Source organism: Oreochromis niloticus, linkage group LG16 (assembly GCF_001858045.2).
Source record: "Oreochromis niloticus isolate F11D_XX linkage group LG16, O_niloticus_UMD_NMBU, whole genome shotgun sequence".
Taxonomy (NCBI): domain Eukaryota; kingdom Metazoa; phylum Chordata; class Actinopteri; order Cichliformes; family Cichlidae; genus Oreochromis; species Oreochromis niloticus.
The window spans coordinates 12,805,216-12,818,146 of NC_031987.2; the positions used below are offsets into that span (position 1 = coordinate 12,805,216).

Consider the following 12,931-nt stretch of genomic DNA (forward strand, 5'->3'; position numbering starts at 1 on the left):
TCATGGGATCACCAATCCACCAGAGGTGCCAATTCAGTGATGGGCTTTTCTAAGTGTCGTTTATCTTATTCCCAGAAGAACTGACTCGTAACTTTCCACTTAGTAATCATCATGCTAAAGGTATTTCTTGGATAAAATCATTGTTTCCTTCTTCTTTTGAACTCTTGAACTGTATTTCACAAAGGATGCATCTATCTATTTTTGGTGTATGACTCCAGTAGGCTGAGTCAACGCACTTATAAAAGTTATCTCGCTAAACATTCCCTCACTTCCATCACCACTTCAACAATACCACCTCCCACATAAACCTCCCTGGTTTTTTTGGGTCCCGGGAGTGCTATGCGTGTGATCTTGCATACATCCTTTATTCATGTAGAAGGAGTGTTTTTTGGTGGTCCTGCTTCAGACTGGGACATAATCTCTGCTGCTGGTAAACACCAATTTAATTGGCTCGGCTGGTTGGAAAGAGCTACAGTAAGCTGGGGGAAGATGGCATGTATAAGAAATGAGCAACACAGATGTGTCAGGCAAAAAGCAGTGAGAGGAATGAAGTGGCAGCATAGCAAATGTCTCAAACTAGAGAAAGACTAAGGGGGATGACAATGTGCTGGCGTGAGCTCTCCGTTCCCTCAGGGTGTAGGTACTGTATGCTGAAATGCTCTGAAATGTTAGTGCTGGCCCACTTTGCCTTTCTGAAACGGTGATACAGACAGGCAACCATGTTGAACACTTAACTCAAAGGTGACATAAAGGTACATGTTAGAGAAATTCCTGGGAGATAAACAAGTAAGCCCTGCATACGTGTGTGCACAGTGGATGAAGGTAAGCAGTTATCTAGGGCACCAGAACACTCGGATCACTCAAAAAATTTAACATTACTTTTACTGAACATGAAAAAAAAAAATCTGATTTGACGGTACAATTTGGACCATTCTCAGTTCTTATAATACAAAAACATCTTTCTTCCTCAGTTTATTATTTTGCTAATTCATTTAAAATATTTCTTAGAGGTGTAAATAGTAAGGGCTGTTGGAAAGATGGCTCTACATCTGACCCTAGAATACTTTGGTATACAGGGTTCCCTCCGGGTACTCCGGCTTCCTCCCACCGTCCAAAGACATGCAGTTTGTGGGGATAGGTTAATTGATTAATCCAAATTGGACAGAGGAGTTCATGGTCAGTTCAATGAGCGCAAGGAGCCCAGGTCCTATGGCTCACCTGTTTTCCTGTATTTAAGGAACTATGTGGACGCTCAGTCTTCACCAGACAGTCAGAGTGGAAAATTGGCTCCTTAATGTTTCTTCTGAGAATTACTTGGTCCCTTTTTCTAACGCTTCTGCCTTCCTGTTCCCAGCGACTGCATTCTGAGCAAAAGGATGGATTATTCACCTGTGCCACTTCCTTCCTTCCATGAATCCAGTCCCACATGCACAGAAAGCATCCCAGGATCAACAGCTCTCACTACCTGCCTATTTGCCTGCCCCCTTGGAACCCGCCAGCCTTTCACCCTTTCACCAACCGCCTCTCCCACTTTCCCAAGTAAGTCAGAACATTTTCCCTGACAGTCTTCCTTACACTTGCACCGCTCTCCTCTCTCCTAGTGGACCTATCTAAAGACCACAGCTTAAACAGTCCCCATCACTCTAGTGAACAAATCCTGCCCGGTCTTCCTTTCGAGTTAAATAAAGACTTTAAAACTGCTATCGCCGTTTGGGTTTTGTCTGCGCTTGAGTCCTCCACTCTACTTTGGTGGCCACGGTCCAAAACAGCCATGTTCTTTTAGGGAAAAGAGGCTTTCTTCTGGCAACTTTTCCAAACAAGCTGTATTAGTTTGGTCTTTTTCTAATTGGTACTGTCATCTACTTTAACATTTAACATGTTAACTGAGGCCTCTGACATTATCTGACCTTGGGATGAATTAGTAAATTAGGGACGTCCACCACAATGCTCCAGACCAGCAAACTGCCAATAGTTCTGCTTTTACACACTTGCTGAGGATCAGTTATTTCCTATGGATGCAGTAAGGATGTGCTTATTTTTTTCACAGCTCTGCGCAGTCCTGTTGAAACTACAAATATAGATTTATATGCAAGCACTCCAATATGTGAGCTTGTGCTCATAGTGGATGAAAAAGATGTCTAAAACATCAAGTTTGTGTCCTTATATGTTCCAAAGGAGCTTCATTAGCACAAACCTATCATACTCTAAGATATAGGAAAAGATGGGGGAATGAGGACAAGACAGCCGCTTGAGCTGAGAAGCTGAAAAATCAGCCGAGCAAAGCAGAGCAGACAGTAACTCCCCACACAAATCAGCAGAGTAATGTCCATGAGTAGAAACAGCTCTGACACATACAGTGTTACAGCTACTGAAAAGGAGCTGAAAGAATTTTCCCTCCTTTTATGTTATGTCATATTGTGAAGATTTATGGAAACATACACAAGCATGGTGTAGCCTTCTTTGGTAAAGCTTAACAAATAAGTATGACAGAAATTGCTAGCTTGTGTCAGCGTGGCATGTAACACATTATTGTACCTGGAGCTGGTGCTATACTGATACTAGGATGTTGGCAACTCTTGTCTCCTCCACTTTGCTGTTGATTGTTCAACCAAACTGCTGTCAACCTCTACTCTCATCCTGAACCTGACAAGTTTTCACAGTCCTAATAAAACCGGTCTGAAGATGTTTTGAAGAGTAATGGAAATTAAATTAAAGTGAACAAAGCCAGATAAATTGGCTTGGTGGCATTTGTTATTTAGAGAGTGTTAATCCACAGCAGTGCTGTCCAAATAAAAGCGAGGGCAGAATGAGCTGTTGCCTTTAAGCTAATGAGATATTAGCCAAATCCTCTTAGCCAAACTATTTTGTTAGGGTTCAGTGAGCGATTGCCTTGCTGGCACTAATATGGATGAAGAACTGTGGTTTTGTTAAGTGCCAGGCTGAAAGCGACTCCAGTTGAGAGTGGTATTAACCATGGATGAATGAAGGAGGAAAAGTGAGAAAACTGAGATTGTCCTTTTCTCCATCAGGTCCTACAGAAAGCTTGTTTTCATTTAAGATTTTACTGTTGTGCAAACCTAGACTTTTATATTCACTGTTAAAGCAGAAAAATATGTCACTTAGCAAAGGAAATGAGATTGCTTCTCTGCATGGTGTTTATAATGGATACAATGATACAAATGACACAAAAATAAATGAATATTTTCAATTTCTTGTATTCCACTTGAGAAATATTTCGTCGCTTTTGCTTTTAAACACCCCAAGGCAATTGATTTTGATCTTGATAATACCAAACTGTCACTAATGTAGGTTTATTTTATTTGAAAGATTCTATTAATTTATTTTGACATAAAGATTCAGTTCTAAAACTGTGATATTTTTTAGGTTCAGTATATTTGATGGAGTTTTTAATACTTGTTAATACTTTTTTTTCACAGATTTCTTCTCACAGTTTATTGGCTGCTGCTCGTAAACTAGAATTGTATTCTTTTTACATGTTAGTTTGAGAATGCAATAAAATACAGAACTAATGATGTGTAATCCATTTCAACCAAACCAGTGGGGTATTGCAATAGAAGAACAGACGCTTCACAATAGATAGAATCAGTGGGAGTATAACAGAGTGGGGCACAAGCCAATTTTCAATCTGAGACGCAAAGCTTAGAATAGACTGACGTGTAGACGCTGTTCGTTTGCCAACTGGCTTTCTTTTCTACTCACAAGATGGCTTTACACAGGGTGTGAGTTTTACAAACTATAATGATAATTAACACATGACGACAGGATGGTCTTAGAAAAAATAGGTAAAATGGGCTCACATGACCTCAATCGTAAGTAATCTATGCTAGCCATGAACAGCATAAACAATACCTTGACATGAATACATGAGGAATATACAGTTACAAATAAATGATGACAGTGCTGTGATAATACAGTCTCCTGCCAGTTTGTGAAATAGTCACAAAATTGGTTTCACTGATTCTTGCTCACTGACAAAAATTGTCCTTTTGTTGGTGTTAAAGCAGCTGCCGCACAGTTTGAGGGCAGTGCATGAAATACTCAGGAAATTTGATCCTCTAGTTTGTGTTCATGGACACGAACTGCCAAATTGTAGTGCTTGCTCTTTGACAGAGTGATAAAATCCACATTTGGTGCTTACTTCTGGTTTCACTTGCTGTTTGTCTGTTCTTGTTTAATTGAACAAAAACAAACAAACAAAACAAGAAACGAAAACACTTTGCTAGTTTTAAATAATAAATTACTCTAGTCATTTTTATTATTGTAGTACTTGTTTGTTTACTTATCTATAAGCGGAAACCCTGTTGGTAGCTTGAATGTTATTAATATTCTTTTGTTTTGTGGTATGGTGACCTCTATTGGTCACAGTTGGTATACTGGAGCCTCTGTTATACCTAGCTAGTTCAGTGCTCAGCAGAGGCGCAGTAGCGGGTTTATTCCTGTAAGTTTGCATGCTGTCTAATATTCTAATTTACTTTATTTGATTTGTGATGCATGTATAACATGAGTACATTAAGTTGCTAGTTCGTTTGATAAGCTGTGTGGCTGTGAATGATTTGTATGTTTACTGCTAGCAAGTATATATTAGCATGTGTATTCTAACTTGTTGTGAGGAATAATGTTACTTCACTCAGTGTTAAGTTTGATCTAGGCTGCTTTGAAATGTATGCATGCTCAGTGAATGAGAAAATAATGATCTGTGTTGTTTTGTGTTCATTTAGTTTTTAGAAAAAGAGGAAACAGAAGATGATGAATAAAGAAAGCCATGTAGAGAAAACTCAAACTCTTTAAAAAATGCAAATGCAGATTTTATGTGTCAGTCACCACTGAAATTAACGTTAATTCATGTAATGAGGAATTTGTGTAGATATAGGCACCTAGTGGTCTTATTGGCCAATGCAGCAGTTTATGACATAGTCACAACCACAAACTTATACCCTGGGGATGCTACACCTTGCACAAATGGACTTAAAAAGTAGTCTGACTCCAGATTCCAGACAAACATTTAGTTTATATTGATAAGTTAATGAGTGAAAAGTTTAAACCTGCTTATTATCATCAGCGTTTTGGGGTCAATTGGCTCTAAATGAGTATTTTATTGCCACAAACATTCTTCTCCAGGCAGCAGTAAAAGAAACATTTCCAGCACTAAATCAGATTTATATCAAAGTGTTATGTCAGCAACTACTCAAATAAACCTAGAAGCCGATATTGCTGTTGATTTGTCATACCAGTGAATTATCCTTAGTTAACACATTTGGAGTACATTAGATTGTAGTAATACAGTCATTCAGAAAAAAATGCTAATAGCAAGTATAGCTTTATTTTCTTTTGTGACTTTCACAACTGCAAATTTCTCCAAAAACACCTGTTTTCCTTTTGTCATAAGATATTAGATATTGATGCAATGTTTACAGTACTCCACCATAATGCTGTTCCTTCACTGGTGCATACAGCACCATTGAAGGAAATAAAATTCTAATATTTATATCTACTGACAATTTTACTTCACATTTTCAGTGAACATGGTTATTTCTTCTGTGGTCAATGGTCATAGCTTGTGTGCTATGTTGATAGTGGTTGCTAGATTTACAAGGAAGACTGAAACTGATAGAAAGTAGCAGTACACCAATCTTTGCAACTACCCAGCCAATTATAATACCACTTAAAAACACTAGGCACTCATCCTGTGATTATCACTTTAAAGTAGATGCAAACTCTCATGTTTAAACTGATCAACTTTGAAAACAAAAATTTGCATGTTTTTTTTTCTCTGTCAATCCTGTGATCCCAAAAGGTTGATTTTGTTCATCTGAACGTAGCGTTTTCAGAGGGAGACACGTTTTGTCACTCATCCAAGTGACTTCTTCGGTCTCAGCTGACTGCAGGTTTCCCCAAACTTACAGTACATTTGCACAATAACTGAAACCAGCCCACTGAATGAATAATGGGCTGTGAGGTCAGTTCCTTTTCCTGATAACACTCAGTTTGTGGATGATGAGTGAAGGTTTGACTCTCATCATCCACTGGAGCACAAACTGGGTGTCATCAGGACGCTACAACATAGAGCAAAAAACCATCCCCACAGACACGGCGGCCAGGGAAGCAGAAGAACATCACGTCAAGAAGGCCCTGAGTAAATGTGGTTGTCCCAGCTGGATGTTTGTCAAATCTGGGAAGGCACCTAAAGAAAGCTCCAGCTGATCCAGGAAAGAAGGACAACTGCTGCCTAGGCGAAAACCCTTAGTGATCCTGTATGTGTCAGGAGTATTGGAACAGTTGAGATGCATTTTTTCCAAACACCGCGTTTCTGTGGCTTTTAAACCCCCAAAACACCCTGTGCGAAAAATTGTTTCCACCCCAAGGATCGGGTCCCCCGACACAAACAGAGTAATGTTGTATAAGCTGTTAAGTGCCAGGAGGATTCCCATGATTTATACATTAGGGAAACCAAACAACCTTTTGCGAAGCAGATGGCACAACACAGAAGAGCTAACTCATCAGACCAGGACTTTGTAGCCCAGTGATGAGGATGTACGCATCCTGGACAGAGAGGAATGCTGGTTTGAGCGCGGAGTCAAGGAGGCCATTTATGTGAAAAGGGAAAGAACATCTCTGAATCGAGGAGGGGGTCTATAGGGTACATCTTTCACCATCTTACAATGCTGTGATTGCAGCCGTTCTCCGACTCTGTGAGTGGTACTCATGGCAATTGATTAATGGTCTTTGATCAGTGGGCTATGACCAGTGGTTGTTGATCAATGGTCATGACAATTTGCAAATTAATGATCAAGGAACTGACCTCACAGCCCATTGTTCATTCAGTGGGCTGGTTTCAGTTATTGTGAAAATGTACTGTTTATAAGTTTGGTGAAACCTACAGTCAGCTGAGACTGAAAGCGCTACGTCCAGATGAACAGAATCAACTTTTGGGATTTACTTACCTGGATGATTGAGCATGCATCAAGACAATCCTGTGATGATCAAACAGTTTTCATGTCCACCAACTTATAACGGCTTCATAGCTTCTAAATGCTGCACAGATTTCTCTGGCCTGCTTGGTTGCTAGGTAGCTTACTTTCAGTTAGTCCGTGAGTGTAACTAGACAGCAAATTTGAGGCTCATAACACCATAACAATGAGCTGATGGATATTAAAAACAGTCTTTAAAGCTTTGGGGAGCTGCATGCTTGATTAATACAGCTAATGCAGGAGTTTTGCACGCTGCTACTACAGGAAGTAGTCTGTTCCTTGGAGGCAAACCTTGTGTTTTCCTGCTACATATGCTAATGAATTCTAAGGGCAAAAAACAGGTTGATTTACAAATTGACCCTTACCATCTGAAACGGCATTACAAACAGCTCTGATTTCCTTCTACACGGGAATCTGGGAAGACAGAGAGGGCAATCATATTCATCTGTAGCCACCCTCCCTCTGCATTTGCCTGGTCTGACAGAAACTGCAGGGGTTGTGTGCTCACTGAATGAAATGTGAATAAATAACAGCGAAAGAGAGAGAGGAAGAACAGGCAAAAGCATTAATTTCCCACCTTCATTCATATTCACATGGTGGGGCCATCGCTCTCAGACGTGTGATCTTAAACAGATTTTTTGGCGCTCACCCCCATCAGCGCATTTTCGCTGTCATGTATCAAAGCTGTCGTATATATGAATAAACCCCAAAACCCAGCGTCATATCCAGCCTGAGCTAAAGTGATATGCGGAGGTGGGGTGGGTGCAAGGCAGCAAGGACCCAGTTGCACATTGCAGGGATCATGGCAGGAGACGACACCATACATCAGTGGGGACATAGGCTGTCAGAGCATGAATGGGTTTTGTCATGAATGAATAACTACCACAAATGTGCGGTGAGGGGAAGAGGAGAGCTTTACTTGCCTTAGCCTTTTCATCTCCTGTGATCCACACTTCAGAGTTGGAGTGAAGAGGTGCGTGTGTGTGTGTGGAGCTTGTTGAAATAAACAGATTCCTCATTGGAAGAAACAAGGAAGGATAGCCTCCTCTTCACAATGAGAGAACACTAACGGAAAGTGAAGCCAAGCAAATGTTGCCAGGGTAAACGGAGTGTGTGCCGTCTGTGTCAGCATTGTGTTTTATACTCATGTGTACTGTCACCTCAGGCTTGTGTCGTCTGAACATCTCAACACTTTTGTCTCACTGAGTAGAGCTAATTTTCCACCCAAAGGGAGTTCTGTCACAAGGAATGTGCAATGAGAAATGGACTCATTGCTCGTCACAGTCACTCAGTTGTCATCATTTTATTCCCAAGAGGTGTTTTCATTTTTGCCTACTATGTACTGAGTATTTGAGGAACAAAAACTACAGTAAAAATTACTCTCTAGTAAAAGAAAAAAGATAAAGAAAAAACCCACAAAGATGGAGTGAGACAAAGATGTAGCCCCTCCTGTGGGATAAAACAGTCCATACTGTGAGGAGGTGGGTGAGACTGGGAAGGTGAGGAAACTGGGCTGAAACAGTAGGAGGGGGAGGGGATACTGAGTCTTACCCACCATACTGTGTTTGTACTTTATCAACAGTATCCCAGAATGCCGCATGCTGATTTCCCGTATGCCCTGGCACTCTCTCCCATGGCAGCTGGTGTCCATTCTCCTTGTCCTTCCATTCCACATACCATGGCAACGATTGCTCTATCTCATCCCATCCAGTGTCAAAGACTAGCTCCTTCCACCCCCTGGTTTGACTCTCCTGTTACCTGTGACCTTACTGTTGTTCTCACCAGGGGGTATGTTATCCTAACATGCACATTCACACGTATGCATCTATATCTGCTCGGACATTCTCAAATATGTTTTTATTTATTTTAGCAAATATGCAAAAAACATAAAAGTAATTACATTTTTTTTTATATTTTGAATTGATTTTTTTTTTTTGCTTTTTCTTTTTCCATTTGTGTCGATGCCAGCTGGACTGGACTGTTTCCCCCTCAGCGCACACACATTTGCACATGGTTCTGCACTGTCCACTGTACCCTTGACTGTACAAGGTGGGAGTGATTTATGTATTTACAGGGACAGTGAACAATGAAAAACACTTATTAGGTGTCATGTTCTTCATCGTTCATGATCAAGGTTAAAGGAGGATTTTAAACATGTTCTGCAGCATAGGCGTTGGTGTGTGTGTGTCTGTGCCGGTCCCCAAAGGCCCAGTGGCTTCCCCTGAATAACTGTGTAATCGATCATAAAAACTGCTGATTAGCTCAGTGTGGACAAGAGACAGGAAGGCAGTCGTGTACAAGGGACATTGACTGAGTTAATGATGGTTTATGTGATGGCCAGTGCACAGGCTATTTTATGATCAATGTATGAACTCAGTCACACTGGGCTAGTTTATTGGATAAAATTCTAATTTGTATTGGGTTAAAATAAATTAAACTTTTGTTGAATCATATCCATCCTTTTTTGCTCATTGGCAAATTTAGATATCAGAGCTATTGATTTGTGCCTTGCTTTCATTATGTGATTGCATGCAGACCCTGAACCACATAAGCATGAATTTTTGAAGCTCGAAGGAATAACTTAGCTTTGCTGAAGTTGAAGCCAACAGTTGCATCTCTTGCATGCACAACAAAGATCTTTTTTTCTGAACCATCAAGTCTAGTCAACGGTGTTACTTTTACAGCCCAATGTCAGAAACTATGAATTTGCCACAAGCAGCTGCACATTATGCACAGCATGGAACACCCTTTATACTCAAACAGTTTAAGACTGTTCGAAGTGTGAAATATAGTCACGGTATAATTATGCTTAATGCAAACAGTCTCCAACAAAATGATGAAGTATTAGAAATTCTTGGAAGTCATTAAAAGTCACCTTCAGTTTAGTTGGGCCCATATTGCATATATCCACAAGCGAAACAACAGTTGAAAACAAATAAAAAAGTCAGAGTATTAATTTAAAAGATTCTTTTAAAAGAAAAGAAAACTTTGTGTTCAGTTAAGGCTACTGATATACTTTTAACCATGCATTTAACCAAGCATTCAAGCTATGTTAAAGTAATTAAGTATTCAAGGGATGCCCAAATGAACAGAATCAATTTTTGGGGATTTCCTTACCTGGATATTGAGCATGCATCAAGATATTCAAGGGATGATGTCTTTTCTTGTCCGCTGGTTCTTATCGTCTATTTCCAAATGAATTTCATATTGCATTTAAAATAAACCAAGTTTTTGAATTTAAAGGAGAAATACAAATAGATAAGATTTGTATTACAACATAGACATGAAAACCATAGACAGTTTCCTGCATAGTTGGGAAAATAGCTGAAAATGACACAAAAAAGCAAAACAAATTATGGGTACAACATCTACAGTACTCGCATGAAATATTTAATTATAAACTTTTGACACTGAAATTATGATTAAGCAACAATGAGAAGCTGTAAATTCAAAGAAAAGACACTGAGAGCAACATCAACAGCTTCATGATTCCAGCAAACAATCTGACACTGACTGTATGCTATTGTGACAATTTGAATCATTACTAAAACAGTGAAATGCAGCAAATATGAAGTTAATGCAAGTCATGCAGTCATTCACAAAAGGTGCCTGTTGGTTTTTTTTTTGTGTGTGTGAATTACAACTCAAATACAGTCACAATAGCTGGGTAAAAGCCCTTCTAGTGACATTTAAGTGGGAAGTGTGTTTTAGTTGAACAAATCACGTAATGCATAGTACTTTTTAACCAGGAAATCAAATCTTTGAGTTTTTAAAATCTCTGGTGTGAAAATGCCTCCATGGTCGGAGAAACTGCGGACGAACCATGTAAGCATAGAGCTGTAAACTCTAGACAAGAGGCCAACTAAGTTCAAATGTGAAGGGTTGGGGGTCTCCTAAAACAAAGCAGTGATTGCCAGAAGAAACGTCAAGAAAAACGTGCTTGCAAAGGACACCAAAACACACAGACAGAAGAATCAAGCAGTGCACCCTGTCCTAATCCAGGCTGGATGGAGCCTGCAATACAGCGACTCATCCCTCCTTGTAGGCCCCAGTTCGTCTTTTATCTCCAAGGGACTGTTTACTTCCAGTAATTAGGCTATTCATCACCCTAATGGGAACATCCCCCTCCACTAAATAACTTCTCTTTTCTCTGAATAAGGCTTACAATTCCGGCAAGGCAACATGAGAGGGAGGTGATACTCCTCCTAACCATGATGCCATAGGGGGCAAGTTGTCTAATCTGTCAACATTTCTTATCAAAAGGCCATTCATGGCCTACAATGCACTGGGGAGCGTCATGAGGAGATATTAACAAAAAAAGTATAAAAATATAATAATTCCAAATGAAGTATAGAGGATTTGCTCTCCAAATGCAGAATATGCTGTGTGAAGGAATTTTTGATCTACTTCCCACAAACAGCAATCTTTTGGAAAGCCACTAGATGAAATATTTAATATCTGTTCAGTTCAGTCAGGGCCACTTTAGTCTGAGTAAATTATTATTCCATCCACAGTAATTTATATTTGCTAGTATGGATCTGTGCTGGGACCTTTCTGCCCTTCACATGGAAAGCCTGAGGCGAGAAGAACCGCAGCAAAGAGTCTCCAGGTAGAGGGCAAAGTAGGCATCAATGACAACAGTGATGACACTGATTAAGTCAGATACAGCTTAAAAGCAGGATCTTTGGTGGTTGCAAAGAGGCATGCAGATGAAGAAGCAGAGTCAGATAGCAGCTCACCAGTCCCATCTGAACTATTTTGGCTCAGAAAATACTGCAACACAGTAAATTATAAACCAGCTCCAAGTGTTAGAATCTTGAGCCAAAATGCTCTTTTTCTTTTGTTTTGTTTTTGTTCTACTTATTTGTAAATTTTAATGTTTAACACCAGTCTTTTCTGTAGTCCCGGGAAAATTGTTTTGCAGGACCTTTTAATTGCACAACTTCTAGATGTCTTAATTTGCAGCATTTATAACTATTCCAAGGTACCATGCATGTTTGTACACAGCATCCACATCTATACTAGTATTAACTTGTACCACTGCTGGTGTTGTTGGAGTGCTACTGACCTTCTGGACGATGGTTGTACTTTCTTCGCCAAGCAACCTGCAGGTTTTCTGCTTAGTCTGAGTGACTGGAACAAAGTGCGATGGCTGCAGGTTTTCTTGAAATGTCTTTCTTTATTCAAAAGGTTTCTTCAACCTTGCACTTTTGGCATCAACACCAGTGGTTGAAATGGAGAACTGAGTAATTTCTGAGATGTGCTCAAAGAGTTGCTGTGAGGTCAGCATATGCTCACCGTTTGTTTGTTGCTTGTTGCAAATTGGCTCTGACTGCAAGGCGTTTAATTGAACCACCAGTTCAATCGCATACCTTTTAGCCATGGTTAATTTCAACAGTAGCTTTTCTTTTGGCATTTATCCTCTGTGAAAACACGGATGTTAGAGGTTTTTTGATCCATGATGTTTTGCCACAATGTCTCAAAATAATATTCCCATCAGTACTGATTTTATGGCATCTGCTGAGCGTCACATGTTTATGACGACTAGTTGGAAAACCTTTATGATATTGTGATTATCAAGACTTGCCCTGTTGTTAACAACATCACCAAAGATCCAAGTTAAACTTGCAAACCACATTTGTGTCCATGTTGTATGCATGCATAAGTATTCACTCGACATTGTCATGGTTTTAAATCTATGAGTAAACACACTGTCAAATTCAACATTTAATGAGTGTTAAAAATAAAGATATTAAAAATAAAATGTAACAATGTTTCCATTACTATATGTCATAAACATTAAATTTGTGAGAGTTGCTGCTGAAACTATGATATACTCAATGATCTCAATGCTCAAAGCATAAAAAGTTCTGGAAAAAATAAGGAAACTTAAGTGTCAAATATCAAGCCATCACTCTATATTAAATTAATCGATTTAACAG

General features: G+C 39.5%; 1 protein-coding gene across 4 annotated transcripts in view; it reads left to right on the forward strand.

Annotated features, from left to right (window-relative positions):
- Window positions 1–12,931, forward strand: part of LOC109197668 (uncharacterized) — a 52,225-nt gene that overhangs the window by 11,792 nt on the left and 27,502 nt on the right. For 2 of the 4 annotated variants that reach the window (XM_025903911.1, XM_025903912.1), the window contains exon 2: window positions 1,355–1,539. In XM_025903911.1, coding sequence (XP_025759696.1) covers window positions 1,355–1,539 — 185 coding nt within the window. Of the gene's footprint in view, window positions 1–1,354; window positions 1,540–3,437; window positions 3,565–8,571; window positions 8,778–8,957; window positions 9,437–12,931 lie in introns of those variants that run through there. The other 2 variants (XR_002058774.2, XM_025903913.1) reach the window with 2 other exon arrangements.